This window comes from Colobus angolensis, unplaced genomic scaffold (genome assembly GCF_000951035.1).
Source record: "Colobus angolensis palliatus isolate OR3802 unplaced genomic scaffold, Cang.pa_1.0 Scaffold245, whole genome shotgun sequence".
Classification (NCBI taxonomy): domain Eukaryota; kingdom Metazoa; phylum Chordata; class Mammalia; order Primates; family Cercopithecidae; genus Colobus; species Colobus angolensis.
Window position 1 is genome coordinate 1,665,168 of NW_012115655.1, and position 21,732 is coordinate 1,686,899.

The 21,732-nt window shown below is 44.1% G+C and overlaps 1 protein-coding gene across 1 annotated transcript in view; it reads right to left on the reverse strand.

Moving 5' to 3' along the window:
* Positions 1-85: 85 nt before the first annotated feature.
* KLHL6 (kelch-like family member 6) overlaps positions 86-21,732 on the reverse strand; it is a 66,221-nt gene continuing 44,574 nt past the window's right edge. Inside the window, exons 3-7 of the mRNA XM_011945802.1 lie at positions 16,981-17,430; positions 8,481-8,718; positions 2,800-3,002; positions 1,194-1,407; positions 86-928 (exon numbers count right to left, since the gene is read on the reverse strand). Coding sequence (XP_011801192.1) covers positions 627-928; positions 1,194-1,407; positions 2,800-3,002; positions 8,481-8,718; positions 16,981-17,430 — 1,407 coding nt within the window. The 3' untranslated portion in view covers positions 86-626. The remainder of the gene's footprint in view (positions 929-1,193; positions 1,408-2,799; positions 3,003-8,480; positions 8,719-16,980; positions 17,431-21,732) is intronic.

Sequence of the window (21,732 nt, forward strand, 5' to 3'; positions counted from 1 at the left end):
GGGGGGTCTCACCATGTTGGCCAGGCTGGTCTCGAACTCCTGACCTCAGGTCATCCACCCGCCTTGGCCTCCCATAGTGTGGGATTACAGGCGTGAGCCACTGCACCCGGCATGAGCCAGGTTTTGGTTTTGGTTTTTTGTTTGTTTTTCCTGCCTGAGATAGGCAGCATGGTGGAAACAGCATTGACTTCGGAGCTGAAAGACCTGGGTTTTAGACTCCTGGGGTAGCTACTTGCTATCTGAGTGATCAGGGGCATGCCACTTAGCCTCTGTGAAACTCTGTTCCCTCACCTGTAAACTAGAAGTGATAAGAGCCACTCACCGGGTTAAATGAACCCATACAAGGAAGTGCCTGGCACAGAAGCCGGCATAGGGTGGGTGGGTCCTGAATGCTAAATATTACTCTTCCTCACCTCCCCTCCTGAGGTAGGTCATGCAAACATTCCTGGCCAGTCTCAAGTGACCCCAAACTGTGACTTCCAAGGTTCTCCCAAAGTGAGTCAAGGGGATCTCCTGATGCATGGCCTCAAACTCGAGCCTGCAGCCTGAAGTGGGGCTGGAGGAGGGTGAGAGGTGAGGCGGGCACGCTGAGGATCTGGGGGGCTCTCCAGCTCCCCATCCTGCCGTCAGACAGACACTGCTCCAGGCACGATCCTGCGAATGTGGGTGTACGACTTCCTGATGGTGACACTGCCGTGGTGCGACACGCCCCGGGGCAGGACACACTCCTCTGTCAGTTTCTGGGCCTCGGGGTCCCAGCACAGCACCGTGGCAATCACCTCATTCTTCTCGTCCCGCCCGCCGGTGATGTAGAGCCGGTTGTTGCAGGGCGCGATACCGCAGCTGGCCCGCTCGTGGCTGAGCTGGGTCACCAGGCACCAGTTGTCTTCCAGGGGGCTGTAGGCGTACAGCGCCCTCATGGCCCCACCTGAAGAGAGGGAGGAAACTCGGTGGGCATCACTCCATTTTTCTGGCTTCTTCCCTCTTAACCACTAAAATTCAATTTCTGGTTAGGCCAAGTCTACCCTCTTGCCAAGAGAAACAGTCAATTGACGGCTCTTCTGAAAGCCAGAGTGGGTCCTAGGGGCAGTGAGTTGCCAGCACTGGAGACACCGCGACACACCCTTGATGCACTGCAGCCAGGCGCTAATCAGATTCTAAGCTACTCAGATCAATAAGAAGCCATTACTCACCAACGACATAGATGCGGTCCCGGAAACTCACTGCATTGATGCATTTGGCCTCCACCGGCATGGCCGCCTTCAAACTCCACTTGTTGGTGGAAGGGTCATAACACTGAGTCTTGTCTGTGGCCAATTTTCCATTGGGCCCTCCTCCAATCACATAGAGCTTCTTCTTATGGCTGGTGGCTGCAAAGGAACTGACATGGACAAGGAGGGGTGCAGCCTGTAGAGGCACAGGGCACAAGGAGAAGCTGTCAGTCATACTGCCAGATTGCTGCAGTAACTCCCAGGATACAGGGCAGAGCTCCGGGACACAGAACTGGGCATCTTTTGCCTAAAGTCACAAGGCCTATAGGCTTGACTCCTCTGAAGACATAGCAAGAATGAAAGCACACATTTCCCACCCTCCCTCCAGGCTCCATGAAAGCTAGAGCAAGCTGTGTGTTGGGATATGCCCGCCTCTCCCAGAATCTAGCTCTCAGGGAAGGAGGAGTATAGGTAAGAATAAGTTTATACAGATGAAATCAGCCAGTGTTGGAGGAAAATGATGTTTTATACATGCATATTCATATACATTCAGGTGCTCATCCACTCAGAAAATATCTATGGAGTGCCTACTATGTACCAGCATTGATTTTCCTTGGTGCTTATATCTAGGAAGAAAAGCTGGTATACGGGTTTGAGGTGGCCACAGGTAAGCAGACTCTTCCATTATAGGGTAGCACTGAGGATTTTGAGATTGTCAGACGTGTGCTTCTACCCTGTGAACCCCAGGACACTAAAGGAGACTTCCAAGAGTCTCTTGCCCATTTATTTGCAGGATCCTTTTAGATCATGGAGCAGCTCTGTGATCGGGCTTGTTTTGAGAAGATCTTAGGTACGCTCCCCATAAATGTTAAGGGCTCTCAATATAGCACTTTTCAGGCTGACAGTCTTGGCTAGTTGTGGTGACCTGGCAACCTTTGCTTGTGCCTACAATGACTGTGTTGTACACTCCATTAAGCTGGAACATGCTTGGACATCTGATCTGATAAGGAGAAAGAACATTTGAAATTGGGAATAACCTGGAAATGAGATGAGGTGGCTTTTCTTTTCCTGAGTCTGATATACACCTGAGGTTGCCTTGATAAGTCTGACATGCAGGGCTCTAAGTGGCTCATCATCAATGGGAAAATAAAGAAGGGATGACTTCTAACATGACCAAATCACTCTGGGTTCATAAATGGTATAGTAAAGTGATCTGCATGTGTCCATTGTGGAGAAGAATAGGAGACAAGGCATCTGAGGAGACAAGACTCTACGTCAAGACATGCAGACCAAGAGATCTCTCATCTAAGGACAGGGTGAGCCTCCATCCACATCTGGGGTTCTGTCCAAATTAGGACAGGCGCCCACACAGACCTTCACCACTTGGAAGGACATTGTTTCTGTGATTTGATCAGCGATACTGAAGCAATAGCTCCTAGGAGGAGGGAAGCTCAGAGCCACCAAAAATGTTCTCCTTGGGAGTAAAGTGATCAGAAATCTGGCCACCATGGTAGGCATGTTCCAAAGCTTTCTAAAAAAGCATTGAAGTAATAATACAGGCAGTTACTGGTAGAAATCGTCTCCATACCTCTGACCAGCAGTTGTGAAAGGGGTCATAGGTCTCCACGTTGTTGATTCTCTGTAAGCCGTCGAAGCCTCCAATAACATAAACCTTGCCACCCAACACCACCATCTTATGCCTCCAGCGGCCTATGTTTAAATACTCAATCTGAATCCACTTGTTGATCGAAGAATTATATTTCCAAACATCATGCTGTGTTTCTTTGCCGCCTGCAAGAGATACAAAGCATTTAAGAAACCATCAGATGCGTCAGAAATAGAGCTTCTCCCATAATATCCCACATATCCAAAAGTGCCAAGTCCCCAGACCAGCCCTGCCCTGAGGGGAGATGTAAGAAACCCGGCTAGTGTGTGCTGTCTGGCAGGGGAGATGAGGCAAACGCAGGGGAACAGGGAGAGACAGAAGGGATGATGTACCACACTGTGTCATGTGCCACCTCAGTGCTGTGAGAGTTCAGAGAAGAGGTGGCTAAGTGAGCAGGGCCCCAAGAAGGCTTCAGGAGGGCAGGACCCAAGCCAGCCTGGGTGGGTAGGGGCCAGAGGGAATCTGGACTCAGTGTTTGCGCTCAGAAGGAGCAGGAAGTAAGGCTGGGCGGGGACAGTGGGGTTTATGCAGAAGGCAAATTACATGGCAGCTTAAGTTCTATGTTTACTTAATTATTTAAACAAAAAAGCAAAGATACAGACCTGGAAAAATCACTAAGAAATCATACAACATTCTCTTGGTGTGCCTCTCTGATCTGTATAAAAAGGTCAGTGGGATTCATCCTATTTCTAAATTAATTTTTGTTGTAAAAGTATGAGATGCTCACAATAGATCATTTGAGAGTGATCTGGTAAATATTTCCTTGAAGACAACGCTCTTAAAAAACAGAAAATAAGTAATTCAGCAGCTGGGGAAAGAGATGAAGACAAAGGAGAACTGACTTTTTTGGTGATTTTAATCAAATATTTAACAGCTTTGTGTTTCCATTTTCCCATCAGCATAGAGTACTGCCAACTACTTAAAGCAAAGATTTCCTTTTCAGACTTACATATGTGCAATAGTGCAGAAGTGAACATTACTGACCACATTCTGCGTCAGGGGTGTTTCTCCAGTGCAGAGCCCAGAAGTGGATTTTCTAAGTCAAAGGCATGTGCACCCTGAGTTTTTATAGGTGCAGCCAAGGCACGCTCCGCAGCGGTGCTGGTTTACTTTTCCTCATACCCACTTTTTGTTGGTGGTAGTGGTTTTGTTTTCTGCCTTTCTTTTCTTTTTTTTTTTAAGTCTGACGGAGAAAAACTCTGTCAGTTTGGTTTTCACTTACTACGAGGGAAGCGGAGCTTCCTCTGCCTTGAATCTTTTGTCCATATGGTTTGGCCATTTTTCTTTGGGTGGGGTACCTTTCAAAGGTCTCCATTTATTCAAAACATTGATCCTATTTAGGTAGTGTCAAAAAGTGTAAATATAAAATAACTGTAAATTTTCAAAGAAATATATGCAAACTTTATTAAAACCTATGATTTTATTTTAGGACCAAAAAAAAAAAAAACCGAGAAAGCATATGGTGTGCATAAATGATAAATGCGAAGACACCTTATTGTGAAGATGTCAACCCTCCCTAGGTTAATCTATATACTCAGTGCCTTCAGGACTTTTGGGGGGAACTTGATGAGATAATTCTAAATTTCACTGGGAAGAGTAAGTTTGGAAAAATTTCTAAGAAACTTTTGAAAAAGAAAAGTGAAGAAGAAGGCTTTCCTTATCAAGTATTAAAATATACAAAAAAGCTAACCTAATACAAACAGTGCAGTACTAGACAAACTGATCAGTTAAAAACAAGAGCACAAAAACAGACTAAAATATATACAGATCATTAAATAAATGTTATTAGAACAGTTGGTTGTTCATTTGGATAAAAATTAAGTTAGATACTTATTTTACATTACGTTTAAAATAAAATTCAAATGTTACTGCTATAGAAGTAACTGGAGAATGTATAGGATATTATGTTAATGGCCTTGGGGTTAGGAGGGGTTTTCTAAGCATGACATGAAATGTGGAATTGTATAGGAAAGAAAACAAGTATATAAATATACAGCTAAAAAACAGCCACAGTCTAGGAGAAAATACTTGCAACACAAATAGCAAAGGATATATAATTAGAGCTCCAAAAAATTAGTAAGAAAAAGACAAAAACTGATAGGAACTGTCAAAGAGTATGAACAGATAATTTTAAAAAATAAATCCAATTATCTGGTAAATACATAAACTATGCTCAACCTCACTAATGACCTAGGAGTATAAATTCAAACATTCTAGTCTATTAAAAATTTAAATGACTAATAATAGAAATCGTGAGCAAGGATATAGAAAACGGGCACTGTCACTCATCACTGATTGGACTGTAAATTGGTACAACTTTTCTGTAGGACAATTTCACAATATATACAAAATTCTCAATTCACATATGACCACTTCCAGGAAACTTTCCAAGTAGCAGCACAAGTATGAAAAAATATGTGTCTACGAATGCCTACTGCAGTATTTTTTAAGGAGATTAAAAAAAAAGAAAGCTAAAAAAATTATGGTTTATCCATTTGGCAGACTGCCATATAGCTGGTAAAAAGAATGACAGTAGTGATAATACTGGCCAGCATAATTAAGCTCCCATGATGTGCTTTGCATTAGTAACTATATCACTTAATATATATATCCATTAAACCAACATGTCATCATGTCCAGATGATATTGTTAATTGAAGTACAAGTTTCTGTTGATTTAACTATGTATAATAAGCATGCTTTCAGGTGTTGCTTGTATCATTAAAAAGTGAACAACAAATTTATGACAAAAGAATAACATGTGGGCTGGGCACAGTGGCTCACACCTGTAATCCCAGCACTTTGGGAGGCTGAGGTGGGCGGATCACCTGAAGTCAGGAGTTCAAGACCAGCCTGGCCAACATGGTGAAACCCTATCTCTACTTAAAATACAAAAAAAATTAGGCCAGGTGCGGTGGCTCATGCCTGTAATCCCAGCACTTTGGGAGACCAAAGCAGACAGATCACCTGAGGTCAGGAGTTTGAGACCAGCCTGTCAATATGGTGAACCCCCCGTCTCTACCAAAAATACAAAAATTAGCCAGGCATGTTGGTGGGCACCTATAATCCCAGCACTTTGGGAGGCCGAAGTGGGTGGATAACCTGAGGTCAGGAGTTTGAGACCAGCCTGGCCAACATGGTGAAACCTCCTCTCTATCAAAGATACAAAAATTGGCCAGGCATGATGGCATGTGCCTGTAATCCCAGCTACTCAGGAGGCTGAGGCAGGAGAATCGCTGGAACCTGGGAGGCAGAGGTTGCAGTGAGCTGAGACCTCTCCATGGCACTCCAGCCTAGACAACAGTGAGACTCCATCTCAAGAAACAAAAGAAAGAAAGAAAGAGAGAGAGAGAGAAAGAAAGAAAGAAAGAAAGAAAGAAAGGAAGGAAGGAAGGAAGGAAGGAAGGAAGGAAGGAAGGAAGGAAGGAAGGAAGGAAGGGAGGGAGGGAGGGAATAACATGTGTAGTATATGTGATAAAGACTGACTATGATGACCACACCTGTTGATCCCTCCTGGGCACATAGCTAAACTACATTTCCCAGGCCCCTGCACCTAGATGGGGTGAGGGGAGGGTAAGGGATGTCATGTCACTAGTTTTTGCCAATGGAGCGTGAGCAAAATCAATGGCACTTCCAGGCTGAGGCTTTTGTGAGCAGGTGTGACTTCTCAACTCCCTCAGCATTTTTCTCATCCCTAAATCAAGTCCACATGTAGGAAGAAGCAGTGTCACAAGATGGCAGGATCCTAGGCCCCTGAGTACCTGAATGGAGCAGACCGTCCTCCCCCTGACCCCTGCATACTATTGTGTTAATTCACTGAGACTTAGGATTTGTAACAGCAGCTAAAATTATTTACCCTGAGCAAATAGAAAATAATTTTTGTAAAAAATGAAAACCCATAGAATTGTGACGGCACAGAGAAACTGCCCTATTTTACTTTACTTGCTCTTCACTGTTTGGATCTTCTACAACAATTAAGGCCGGGCGTGGTGGCTCACACCTGTAATCCCAGCACTTTGGGAGGCTGAGGCGGGTGGATCACAAGGTCAGGAGTTCAAGACCAGCCTGACCAACACAGTGAAACCCTGACTGCACTAAAAATACAAAAATTAGCCAGATGTGGTGCCATGCGCCTGTAATCCCAGCTACTTGGGAGGCTGAGGCAGGAGAATCGCTTGAACACGGGAGCCGGAGGTTGCAGTGAGCCAAGATCGTGCCACTGCACTCCAGCCTGGGCAACAGAGCTAGACTCCGTCCCCCCCCCAAAAAAAAAAAATTTAAAAAAAATTCTGCAAGATGAAAAGAAAGCTAGAACCTAATCAACGATATGAATGCATCCAAAGGACGACCTGTCCTTGATTTTGGAGGAAACACGCTCTGGGGTGCCACTTTCCTCTCAACAAGTTCAGATTGGAGAAAAGCCTCTAAGAAAGGGGAAGGGAAGCTTGTCTCCTTCCTTAGGGTCCCAGGGAGAGCCAAGTGGCTTTTGGTGTGATGGGGAGAGCGTGGACGTTAGGCTCAGAACTTGGGTTGAAGTCCTGCCTGACACCTACCAGTGTGCGACCTTAGGTATGTTCAAGAATCTCTCTGTGCCTCTGTTTTCTCCTACCCTAAAAACCCCTATCTTACAGAGCTGATGTGAGAGGCAAACAATTAAATGTTATTAAAGTATAAATGTATCTACCACTCAGTAAAGAGGGTTGAGATTGTGTCATTCAATAAATATTTACTGAACATTTACCCCGAGGTCAGGCACAGTGCTAGGTACAGGGGCTATAGTGTTACCCCTCATGGAACTTCAGGTCTAATGGGAAAGACAGACACAAAGTAACTATCAATACTGAAGCAAACATTTTCCTAATGAAAAAGTATTGGGTCCTACTGAAGTATACCCAAGTACAACCTAATAAACACGGGAGGGGTCAGGTTTGGGGGAAGAGCAGACATGTTTACTCATTACTGAATTCCCACTGCGTAGCTCAGGGGCCTATGCCTATAGCAGACACTGAATAAACCCTTACCACTTTCCCTCTTCTTTTTCCGTGAAGGACTGACTTGTCTGCCTCCTCTCCAGGTTTTCTATTAATGCTGGCCAGACAAGGTGGCTCACGCCTGTAATCCCAGCACTTTGGGAGGCTGAGGCCCATGGATCACCTGTGGTCAGGAGTTCAAGACCAGCCTAGCCAACATGGTGAAACCCCGTCTCTACTAAAAATACAAAAATTAGCTGGGCATGGTGGCAGGCACCTGTAATCCCAGCTACTCGGGAAGGTGAGGCAGGAGGATCACTTGAACTCAGGAGGCAGAGGTTGCAGCTAGCCAAGATCATGCCACTGCACTCCAGCCTGAGCGATAGAGCGAGACTCTGTCTCAAAAAAGAAAAGAAAAGAAAAGAATAGCACAATGCTGCTCAGTTTGGTGTTTATTAAGGAGCAATGTACCCTCCAAGATAAGACCACCTGAGCTCCTGGGTCCATATCCTGTCTCAGTCAGAGCCAGATCATTGCCAATTCACAGTAATTCTAGGATGGTTGCCTGGCTGCCACTCAGGAACATATGTAGTGCTACTGGGGCTTGCTGTGGCTTTACATGACTCCTGCTTACCTGAGATGTAGACCTCATTTTTCAATGTCACGCATGCAAACTCCACCCACTTCTTATTCTCACTCTCCAGCTCATGCTCTGTTAGCGGGAGCTTGGCCACCTCCAGGCGGCTGCGCCTCAGGGGGTCCAGGCAGGTCACCTCTGCCACAAACCGTTCATCCTTCGTGCAGCCGCCGATGATCATGAACACCTCAGACTGGAACTCATGCATCCTGGGCTTGGTGCGCTCCGAAATGATCTGGAAATCAATATGGGTACATAAAGGCAGGACAACACAAAGTTTCAGAGCTCGGGCTATGCAGCCATTAGGAGCCGGGTCCAATTCGCACATCTGCCATGGTATGACCATGTGACTTCACCTCCCTGAGCCTCAATTTCATCATCTGTATAATGGGGATATTAGAGGTAACTACCTCGTACATGTGTTGTGAGGATTAAATGGGATAATGTATAGAATGTGCTTCACTCAGGGCCTGGTGCATAACAGGTACTCAGTAAATGTTACCTGTTTTTGCTGCTGTTTTAAGAGATCGGGGTCTATGTACCATCAGATGCCCTTCCTGCCTTTCCTCTCCTGTCTAGTCTGAAACCTTAAATCCTGGAATTTCATTTTGGGCTGCTTTCCATTCCCCCTTGGCTTTAATTTCTTGATGAGACCTCAGACTTTGCCCACCATCAGCCTTCTGGAAGAGACATTCTGGACAGTGATGACATACGAGCATTCAGTGACTTAGGAAACAAGAACTAGAAGGAATCAGGGTGTGGCCAGGGAGGGAGAAAGGCTGGTTCCAACATACAGTAAATGACCTTTCAGAGCTTTGAACAAGTGAAGAAATCCATACTATGGGTATTTGAACCCTGCTGAAAGAGCAGAGGTTCGAAAGTCAAATGTACCAGTGTTCTATCACCTGTGGCCATGTGACCTTGGAGAAGTAACACGACCTCTGTAGACTGCTTGTAATCATTTCTATGCTCTCAGATGACTGTGAGCATTCATAAGGTCATGAGGTAGAGGTGTGAACAGAGCACCTGGCACACACTCGCCCCCAACAGCTAATTATGCCTGTAGGAGCAGTGGTAGATGCCATATTGATACTGTTATAAAAGGAAGAGCTGCCTGCCCTTCCTGGTTCCATTGATCCCCTGGGTTCCATGATGAAGATTCCATAGGTGTGCTGATGGGAGGCAGAGAGGCAGCAACCATTTCCCAGATGGCCAGAGTCGCCAATTTTCCTACAAAATTAGACTGATTTAACACAGACTATAGAACTTCGATTCTGCCCATAGGTGGTGACAAATAGGTCACAGCAGCAAAAACTGAGCCCTCAAACAGTGAATCCAACCAAGAGCCACAAATAATCAGACCAGCCAACTCCCAGCCTCTAATTTTCCATAACAGTCTTTGGCTGGTTGGTTGGTTTTCTGTGCCTAGGAGCCTGGTACGGTGAATTCTGCATCCTCCGATCTTGAGACTGGACCATGGCCATAAAGTTTGTGGCAGGGCAGTTCCTTACGGGTCAGCAGAGTGGGGATAGGTGTGACTGGACAAAGCCTAGGCAATGGGCTGGCCCTGACAGTGTGGACAGCAGAACGGTGCTGGGATAAGGGTGAAGGGGTGAGCCAGGGAACTTGGAGGCACCATGAGAGCACCAAGCTGGCAGGACAGGATCTGGGCAATGGCACCAAAGACAAACTTTGCTGCTCTGCAACTTTCTCTTCAGCTATCAGCCATGGTTCCTGTCCCTAAACCCCATTCCCCACAGCTGAGGCACAACCTTGAGCACCAGTCTATCCGGCCCTCTTTCAGAGAGGATTTAGGTGTTGCAGGGCAATGCTTAGAAAACAGTACTGGCCTCCCTGAATTGATTCCCTTGTGACCCTTTCTTCAGCTCTGGGAACCAGGCCTCAGCCTCCACTCCGAAGCTCCCCTCATTTTATTTGTAATGCCTTCTCTCCTGCCCCAGTAACCTGTTGGGTAATTGAGAGGCTGCTACAAGGACTGGACTAGCCGTGATCTTACCTCCTGACCTCCAGGTCTGGCATCTCATCCCTTGGTCCTGACCTATGAAAGGCTGTCCTCCTACTGGCTAAAATTCCTGGTTTCCTGCCTGCTGTCTGGATCTCCCCATAATATTGTATTCTCAATTTTCCATGCTACCACCCCAATCCACTTACCCCTTTAAGGCATTTGAGTAATTTACCATGTCACTTTGTCCTTTTCTCCAGGAAGCCATTCCTAACTTTGCACACATTCCCATGACCCTGAATTTCCCCCACAACAGCACTTTTCATGCTTCACTGTAATTTACTGTAAGGCCCCTGATGGCAGGAACAGCCCTTTTTCTCTAATGGATCCTCAGCACCAAGAATAGTACCTGGAGCTTGTGGGCATCTATAAACATTGATTAAATGAGCAAGTGAGCTGGGTGCAGTGACTCATGCCTGCAATCCCAGCACTTTGGGAGGTCGAGGCATGTGGATCACCTGAGGTCAAGAGTTCAAGATCAGCCTGGCCAGCATGGTGAAACCCCATCTCTACTAAAAATAAAAAAGAAAATTAAAAAAATTAGCAAGGTGTGATGGTGGGCACCTGTAATCCTAGCTACTCGGGAGGCTGAGGCAGGAGAATCACTTGAACCTGAGAGGCAGAGGGTGCAGTGAGCCGAGGTCGCACCATTGCACTCCAACCTGGGCAACAAGAGCAAAACTCCATCTCAAAAAACAAACAAACAAAAAAAATGAGTGAGTGGATGAGTGAATGAATGGGCAAGCTGGGTAACTCAGTCTAAATCACTGTGGTAGTAGGCATCCACGATGGCCCCAGTGATCCCTGCTTCCTGCTATTCACATCTGTGTAGTTCCCTCCACAATGTTCTAGAATTGGTCTCTATGACCAACAGATTACAGCAGAAGTGATGATACATCACTTCTGAAATTAGGCTATAAAAGGCACTACCAGCTTGCATCCTGATTACTCTCTCAGTCTTTCTTAGGTCATTTGCTCTGGGGGAGGCCAGCTGTTATAGAGATGCCCACATGGCAAGAAACTGAGGCTCCCAACCAGCAGCCAGCAAGGATCTGATGGCTGCCAACAGTCCAGTGAGTGAGCCTGAATCCCATTTGAACTTTGAGATCACTGCAGCCCCAGCCAACAGCTTTACTGCAACTTCGTAAGAGACCCTGAGCTAGAAGCACCCAGCTAAACCACTCCTAGATCCCTGACACTCAGAGCCTGTTAGATAGTAAGTGTTTGTTATTTTAAACTTTTCATTTTGTGGGTAATTTGTTATGCAGCAACTGAGAACTAACACAATCATCTAGCTGATGGGCTTGGCTGGGTAACGAGACCTGTCTTAGAACTCAGCACTACGGGACTGCCAAGTGGTGGCACCATTACCACATTGTAAGTTCAGCTACATGTGGCAAAATATTAGCCCCAATGTCATAACAAATGTCAATCTGAAGTCTGAGATGTGCCAGTTTGTTGCAGACATGCGGAAGTGTTTGCCAATGAACTGCATGCAACAATCAGGCATAACCAGTTTATTTTCAGACTGTTAAAAACAGAGCAGATAATTGCAGCTTAGTGACTGTTCAACTGTCCACAGATCTTATACTAGGGGACACAGTGAGCATATTGTTTCAGCAAAGCTCTCCTTGGGCTGGAGCCTCTACTCCGCTTTCCCCACATCACACATGTCAGAGTAACTTTTGGTATAGACCAGGTTCATGTCTGAAAACTTAAGAGGCAATTAAGTGAAGAGGCAAATTTCCTCTGTCCCCAAATATCTCTTTCAATGAAGGTTCCAGCTACCATTCCCAAATCAAATAGAGATTGACATTTGCTTTTGGTGTTCTAAAATTTCCTGTTGTTAATATCAGTTTAGAGGATGGACAAGGTTAAAAGAGAAAGATGGGCTGGGCACCGTGGCTCACTCCTGTAACGCCAGCACTTTGGGAGACTGAGACGGGCAGATCACCTGAGGTCAGGAGTTTGAGACCAGCCTGACTAACATGGAGAAAGCCCGTCTCTATTAAAAATACAAACTTAGCCAGGGGTGGTGGCACATGCCTATAATCCCATCTACTCGGGAGGCTGAGGCAGGAGAATCTCTTGAACCTGGGAGGCAGAGATTGCGGTGAGCCGAGATTGCGCCATTGCACTCCAGCCTGGGCAACAAGGGCGAAAGTCTATCTGAAGAAAAAAGCAAACAAACAAACGGGAAAGATGATGATAGGACAAGAGGGTTAAAGTTTGGTAAATGAAGGGTACGGGGATAAGTGTGTTCACAGAGTAGCCTCCAGGCTCACACTACTGTCATGAGGAGTCAACCCAAGACCCTTCCAGCAGTGAGCAGACTGGATTCTCAGGGAATCAACTGGCAATGAATGAGATGCCAATTAGGAGGTCATGGTGGTTGGTTGGTTGGTTCAGTTGCCCAAACTATAAAATGGGGATGAGAAAGTGCCTTGAGAAGGATTTGGGAAAATAAGGCCACAAAAACCTGGAACACAGTGAAAAGACTGATTTTAACCCCAGAGAAGGATTGATTGTGAGAGGGAGCAACAATAAAGGAAACAAGTGGCAATGACAATAGCTTCCATTTGTGGGGCACTTAGCATGTACCAGACACTGTACTAAGCATTCCATTCATTACTTAATTCTCAAAACAGTTCTATCAGTTGGTACATATTATTATCCCCATGTTACAGATCAGAACTGTGCCTTAGCATAGCTAAGTAATTGCCTGAGGTTACACTGTAAATAAATTGTGCAGTCAAGATTAACACCCAGATCTCTGCCTGACTCAAAGCCCAGGTTCTCACCACTGAAGAATTTTCCAGATGTCAGAATTCTCTCTCCTCCTAAATCTAAAGCTTGTAATGTCTGACTCTGCCCCCAGCACCTTGGAAATACAAAAGGCAATGAAAATATTTCATTGCAGCAATTGTGCAGAAGACAGGGTAGGGACCTTTTATATCAGAGAAAAGCCTTTATCATCTGCATCTCAAGGACTTAGAAAATAGGAAGCAGAAACAAAAATAGCAAAAATATTGGAAGTATAGTTGAGCAAGGCACTGTTTATGTTTAAATTGTTTTAAAGTGCTATTTATTTATTTTAACTTTTATTTTAGGTTCAGGAGCATGTGCAGATTTGTTATATAGGTAAATTGTATGTCGTGGGGGTTTGGTGTGCAGATTATTTCATCATCCAGGTAATAAGCATAGTACCTGATAGGTAGTTTTTCAATCCTCACCCTCCTCTCATCCTCTACCCTCCACTAGGCCCTGGTATCTTTTGTTCCCTTCTTTGTGTTCATGTGTACTCAAACTTTACCTCTCACTTATAAGTGAAAATATGCATTATGTAGTTTTCTGTTCCTGTGTCAGTTCACTAAGGATAATGGCCTCCAGCTCCATCCATGTTGCTGCAAAAAACATGATTGTATTCTTTTTTATGGCTGTGTAGTATTCCAGGGGAGACACTGAATAAATGCTGAACTGAGGGCAGTTGCAGAGACTGAGACCTGTCTGCAATTATATGCAGGCTGTCTGCTAGACATCCAGCATAGAGTAAGACCTGTGTGGTTTCCTAGGCTTCCCCCATCAATCCACTCATCACCCTTCATTTGTTAAATGTCCCATCTTCTCTGACACACAGACTGTTTAGCAGTACCTGGGTAAGACACAGACTGTTTTGCAGAATCTGGTGCCATATCTGGCATAGAGTTGGTGTTCAGGATTTATTTGCAAAAAATGAAGTCATAGCATGCTTAAATACATGGGATGCTGTTTACATAGTTTTAAGGGGGAAATTTATAGCATGAAAGCCAATATTAGAAAGAAAGAAAGTCTCAAATCAGTGATCTCCACTTCCACCTTAAGAAACTAGAGAAATAAATGTAAATTAAACCCAAACTAAGCAGAAAGAAAGAAAATAATGATCAGAGTGGAAATAAGTGAAAGAGAAAAGAAAAAAAAATAGAGAAAATCAAATGAAACTAGACATTAGTCATTTGAGAAAAATCAATAAAATTGATAAGCCTCTAATCAGATTGATCAGAAAAAAAAAAAAGGGCCGACACAAATTACCAATATCTGGAATGAGAGATGTGACAACACTATAGATTCTGCAGGTATTAACAAGATAATAAAGGAATGTTCTGAACAACTTTATGTCAATACATTCAGCAACTTATATTAAATGAAAAAATTCTTTGAGGCACAAACTATCAAAGTTCATTCTAGAAGAAACAGAGATCCTAAATAGTCCTATATCTATTAAAGAAATATACATTATAGTTTAAAAACTTTCCACAAAGAAAACACCAGGCTCTGGTAAATTCTACTAAACATTGAAGAGTATGTTTGCAGAGTGAATGAATGAACAGTGGATCTAAGGACCACAAAAAAAAAAAAAACTAGAAAAGAACACAGAAAGAGGGAGAAACTCCAAAAGAACCTCAGACAGACAATTCCTGAGCCATGTTTGGCTAAGGCTTCTACCGATGGCCTAATGAAGAAAGCTTGGTAGCTAATCCCAGAACCATTGCATAGTGAGATATAAGTATGGATCTTCATGTGTACAGACTGTTAACAAACTGTCCCTATATCATTACTTCCTCTCCACTACATTTATTCTTGTCTTTATAAAGTTCTGAAGAGAAATCTTCTTCAGGAATTGTTAAGGAGAACCAGGTAGATCCAAATAATATGTTTATTCACCATTCATAGTACCAATTTAATCATTCAACAAGCATTTACTAATTACTTATTCACTATATAGTAGTCTTAGGACTCTCTTCTAAGACCTAGAGATGAAAAGTGCAATAAGACACATTTCCTACTATTATAAGCTCCCAGTCTAGAGATATTTACAGGTGATAAATTCAGATGGTTTCCATGCAGCAATTGGTGCTGTGATGGAGCAATGCACCAAGTGCTATGAGAACATGGACAGTGGCTGGGTGTGGTGGCTCACACTTGTAACCCTAGCACTTTGGGAGGCTGTGATGGGAAGATCACTTAAGCTCAGGAGTTCAAGACCAGCCTGGGCAACATAGTGAGATCTTGCCCCTACAAAAAAAATTTAAAATTAGCCAAGTGTGGTAGCACATGCCTGTAGTTCCAGCTACTTGGATGGCTGAGGTGGGAGGATCACTTGAGCCTGGGAGGTCGAGGCTGCAGTGAGCTACAATTGTACCACTGTACTCCAGCCTGGGCAACAGAGCAAGACCTCATCTCAAAAATAAATAAATAAATAAACAAACAAACAAACAAACAAATAAAAGGAGAAGTCTCTGGAGAAAGTGATGCTTGGATTGAGTTTTGAAGCAGGAGTAGAAGTCAGCTAGATGCAGAAGAAGAGAAAAGCACTTGAACAACATTCATATTGACCTGGAGGCAGAAAAACACATCCACTTTGGGGAACCACAAGCTGTGCATTAGGACTACAGCAGAAGCAGGAGGTTGGAGAGGACACTAGAGAAGGAGGCAGGAGGTTAATGATGCAAGACCAGGCTCTGGGAATGTAGGCAGGAAGTATGGGCTTTATTCTGAAAGTGATGGGGAGCCAATGGAGAAGGCAAGCCCAAGAGCAAGAGGATCAGACTTGAGTTTCACATCTCTCAGCTGGTGAATAAATTGGAGGGAGGCCAGACATGGAGCAGGGAGATGAGTTTTGAGAAATTTCCAGAAATTCAGATGGTGAGAGTCTAAATCAAAGTGATGTCAGAGTATATCCAAGAGATGCAACGTTTCACCAGAGTGGGCAAGGAGGAGCAGCACCCCCATGGAATAGTGACTAGACAGGGCACGTTCTGGTTTTTTGTTTTGTTTTGTTTTGTTTTTTGAGACAGAGTCTCCCTCTGTCGCCCAGGCTGGAGTGTAGTGGCCTGATCTTGGCTCACTGCAACCTCTGCCTCCTGAGTTCAAGCGATCTTTCTGCCTCAGCCTCCTGAGTAGCTGGGACTACAGGCATGCGCCACCATGCCCAGCTAAATTTTGTATTTTTAGTAGAAACGGGGTTGCACCATGTTGGCCAGGATGGTCTGAATCTCTTGCCCTCGTGATCCACCCGCCTTGGCCTTCCAAAGTGCTGGGATTACAGGCGTGACCCCCCGCGCCCAGCCCAGGGCACATTCTTGTTTCTGTGTGCAGTGTGCCCCCCAACCTCCCACCCTTCCATAACTGGGAAGAGGAGGCATGGGCCAGGTGTGGTGCTGGGTGATTTCTACATGTCACCCAATGCACTCAGTAACTGTCTGAACACATGGCATCAGCTTCATAGATCGAGAATCAGGGCTTCTGGAACTGCCCGACCCAGCAATGAACAGGCAGTGTTTTCTCCTTAATGGCCTCAGCATTTTTATTTTTTCAAGACAGAGTGTTGCTCTGTTGCCCAGGCATTTTTAAATCCGCTTCATTTGCATCTCTGCAAGTCCCTAGCTAACTCCCTACTTCACTGGTTAAATATAGCACCTCTTATCTTCTACTCACCTCATTGCCAGAAAGGTGGTACATCCTGGCTTCCTGGAGCAGCGGGAAGACCTCTGGGCACTGCCTGATGAGAGGATCTGCTTCCACCGTCTCCACAAAGTACCACGGGTCCAGAAGCGGTAAGCGCACGTTCTCGAGGACATAGGGGAGTAAGCAGAGTCGTTCTGATGGCTTGTGCCGGACCCAGCTCATCACGGTCTCAAACACCTGAGCCTCCTCCGTCACGTAAAGGTCATCACTCTTCAAGATGTGGTGCAGAGTGTCCACAGGCAGGTCAAGGAACTCCTCAGAGTTCAGAATCTGCACAAAGTTTTGAATGATGTAACTCTGAACCTGCTTCTTTAGACTGTCCAGCGAGTGTGTGTCGGCCAGTCTCAGTATTCCAACACAGTTTTCTGGGTTCAAGGCTTCAGTGAGGAAGCTGGCACAGGCATCCACCATCCGCAGGAACTGATGGAATAGAAAGGGCAGAAAGGAGGCCAGAAAATGGTGAGTCCACAAGGAGGTTTATCAGTGAGTTGTGTGTAGTAGCCAAAAATTGGAAACAACCTAAATATCCAACAGTACAGGACTAGCTAAATACGTATAATACAATCATACAGTCGACTTAAAGCAATGAGATACTTACGGGACTAGCTAAATATGTATAATACATTCATACAGTCGACTTAAAGCAATGAGATACTTACAGGACTAGCTAAATACATATCACACATTCATACAGTCGACTTAAAGCAATGAGATACTTACGGGACTAGCTAAATACATATCATACATTCATACAGTCGACTTAAAGCTCATCCATTCATACAGTCGACTTAAAGCAATGAGATACTTACGGGACTAGTTAAATATATATAACACAATCATACAGTCAACTTAGAGCAATGAGATACTTATGGGACTAGCTAAATACATATCATACAACCATACAGTCGACTTAGAGCAATGAGATAGTTATGGGACTAGCTAAATACGTATAATACATTCATACAGTCAACTTAAAGCGATGAGATACTTACAGGACTAGCTAAAATATATATAATACATTCATACAATTGACTTCAAGCAATGAGATACTTACGGGACTAGCTAAATACATATCATACATTCATACAGTCGACTTAAAGCAATGAGATACTTACGGGACTAACTAAATACATATCATACATTCATACAGTTGACAGTTCTATAGATACTTAAAATACTTAAAACACATGTTGTAGAAGAATATTAAATGAAATGGAAAATGGTTATAATGTTTTGAGTTCTAAAATCTGTTTCTTGGATCTGATTAAGCCTCCACATTTAATCAGCAATTTACGGGAAATACAGGGGAAAGAGGAACCTGCTAGAGACGCCATGGGAACATGATCAGCAAAATCCAGACTGTGGAAAACTCTACAGAACAACTTGTCCAGTTTTTTCAACAAATACATTACAAGGGGATAAAAGAGAGAGAGAAGGAGAGGGAGAATCTAAAGATAAACAGAGATTTAAGACACATCAACCAACTGCAAAGTATAGATCTTATTTGGATTCCTGATTTAAACAATATATATTTTTTAAAGTTGGAGAAATGGTTACAACGACTAATATATATTGATAATGAAACAATTATTATTCATTTTAGGTGCAATAATGGTTTCCTGTTTATGTTTAAGAAGAATCCTTATTTTTTAGAGATAAAACTGAAATATTTGCAGATAAAATGAGAAAAGCATGTCACAAATCATATGTACATTATGATCTTATTTTTATAAAGAAAACATACACAGAATAAAGTCACAGAAAAAAGATGAAAGCATGTAGGTCAAAATATTAATGGTTGTTATCTCTTTGGGTTATCAGGTATCTTAAGGCAAATTATGCTGCAATAGCAAACAACCCCCACGTCTCAGGGGCTTACAGCAATAAATGTTTCTCTCTCACCCACCGTACATGTTCTTCACAGGGCTCTTCATTCCAGGGGCCAGGAAGATGGAAAGCCCTTACCTGAGATATTCTGGTCCCATGACAGAAGGGGAAAAAAGATGGCAGAACCACACAGAGGTTTTTAAAGCTTCTGCTCAGAGGGGGTGCATGCTATATTCAATTACGCAAACCCGTCCAGAGTAAGTCACATTCCAAAATTTGTCATCAAGGGGACCATAGTTCTCCCACAGAAACAAGTCTCATGGGAATATACTATATAAATAATATATTCTATATATACTATATTAGATAATATATAGTATAGAATACACTATATAAATAATAGAAGATATGACACTCTAATAAGACTATGAGAATTTTTCTGTTTTTGTTTATTCATATGTTTCATGTATTTATATACCTTTAAAATGAATACATACCACTTTTGTCATTAAAAATTAATTTGTAAAATTATTGATCGGCTCTCAGGTCCCACTTTTAAGTTAACACTGTCCTCGTAAAAATTCAAGTCCTTATGCTTGTAGGGCACTTTACAGATGACAAAGCACTGTTAAATCCATTATATTTTGTAATATCCATTTTACAGATGACATGTCTCAAGTGCATTGGTTCATTCTTATTTGTTGTTCTCTGGAGCTTAGCTTTGAACAAGTTCAACCTCCTAGCTCCCTTCCCCATCTACTGGACTCCTTATAGGGTCAAGTTCTCGGTGCACATGGGTTGATCGATTAATGGAAGGAGAGGAAAGGGGAGGCTGAGGGGGCAGGAGCTGGTGGGAAAGGCCTTCTGAAGGCAGGTCCTGGTGATAGTAGGGATGGGACAGACCTGACTGGGGAGAGATGGCAGGAGCTGGGGGGAGCGGGGCTATGGGGCCTGAAGGCTGATAGTGGGGTAGGACTGGTTCTAAGAGTGGACCAAGGTGACCTAGGCTCTGGACTTTACTCCAGAGCATTCCAGGGAACACATCCCTGACTTTTTGGATCAACCTCTATTGCAAAATATTACCTTTCTGTGTCAGATCATATAGGATTGTCAGTTTAAACAGCATTTTTTTAGGCCTGGCGCAGTGGCTCATGCCTGTAATCCCAGCACTTTGGGAGGCCGAGGCATGCACATCATCTGAGATTGGGAGTTTGAGACCAGCCTGACCAACACGGAGAAACCCCATCTCTACTAAAAACACAAAATTAGCCAGGTGTGGTGGTGCTTGCCTGTAATCCCAGTTACTCAGGAGGTTGCGGCAGGAGAATCACTTGAACCTGGGAGGCAGAGGTTGCGGTGAGCTGGTATCATGCCATTGCACTCCAGCCCAGGCAACAAGAGCGAAACTCCATCTCAAAATAAATAAATAAATAAAGCACTTCTTCAAGGGTCAATGTTGAAGGGACCAGCGACTCCACACCTGTGGGTATTTCTCGTCAGGTGGGATGAGAGACTGAGAAAATAAATAAGACACAGAGACAAAGTACGGAGAAAGAACAGTGGGCCCAGGGGACCGGCGCTCAGCATACAGAGGATCCGCACTGGCACCGGTCTCTGAGTTCCCTCAGTATTTATTGATTACTATTTTCACTATCTCAGCAAGGGGAATGTGGCAGGAGAGCAAGGTGATAGTGGGGAGAAGGTCAGCAAGAAAATATGTGAGCAAAGGAATCTGTGTCACAAATAAGTTCAAGGGGAGGTACTATGCCTGGATGTGCACGTAAGCCATATTTTTGCTTCTCTCCACCCAAACATCTCAGTAGAGTAAAGAATAATAAAGCAGCATTGCTGCCAACATGTCTCGCCTCCCGCCACAGGGCGGTTTTTCTCCTATCTCAGAACTGAACAAATGTACAATCGAGTTTTATACCGAGACATTCAGTTCCCAGGGGCAGGCAGGAGACAGTGGCCTTCCTCTATCTCAACTGCAAGAGGCTTTCCTCTTTTACTAATCCTCCTCAGCACAGACCCTTCACGGGTGTCAGGCTGGGGGATGGTCAGGTCTTTCTCATCTCATGAAGCCATATTTCAGACTATCACATGGGGAGAAACCTTGGACAATATCCGGCTTTCCAGGGCAGAGTTCCCTGCGGCTTTCCGCAGTGCATTGTGCCCCTGGTTTATTGAGACTAGAGAATGGCGATGACTTTTACCAAGCATACTGCTTAAAACATTTTGTTAACAAGGCACATCCTGCACAGCCCTAGATCCCTTAAACCTTGATTCCACATAACACATGTTTTTATGCGCTCAAGGTTGGGGCAAAGAAGTTGGGACAAAGTTACAGATTAACAGCATCTCAGGGCAAAGCAATTGTTCAAGGTACAGGTCAAAATGGCATTTCTTATGTCTTCCCTTTCTACATAGACACAGTAACAGTCTGATCTCTCTTTCTTTTCCCTACACAATGCAAAGTTGGAGAAGGCCTGAATTCTGCCTGAGAACCCCATGTCTGCTGGTCTCAACTGCCGGCAGCTCTGCTCTTTGCATGAGCAACCATGGAAACAGTTGAGAATGAGGCTGCTAACACCTGTTTAGTTGTTGGCAGATTTTCAGTTCAAGGACTAAAAATATGCAACAAAGACCAAGCCTTGGTCTTTGAACTGGACACCAGAACCCTATCTGGCCCTGTTCACAGAGACATCTATGAGAGCTGAAAGGAGACTCACTTAAATGGTAGCCCCCAGTGCAAAATACCGCGTTCACCATGCCAGCATTTGAGTGAGGGGCTATTTCTAGGTACTTAGACTATCTCTGGGAAGTCACATAAGACCTGAACAGTAGTTGTCTCTGTTGGTGATAATGAAACAATTATTATTCATTTTAGGTGCAATA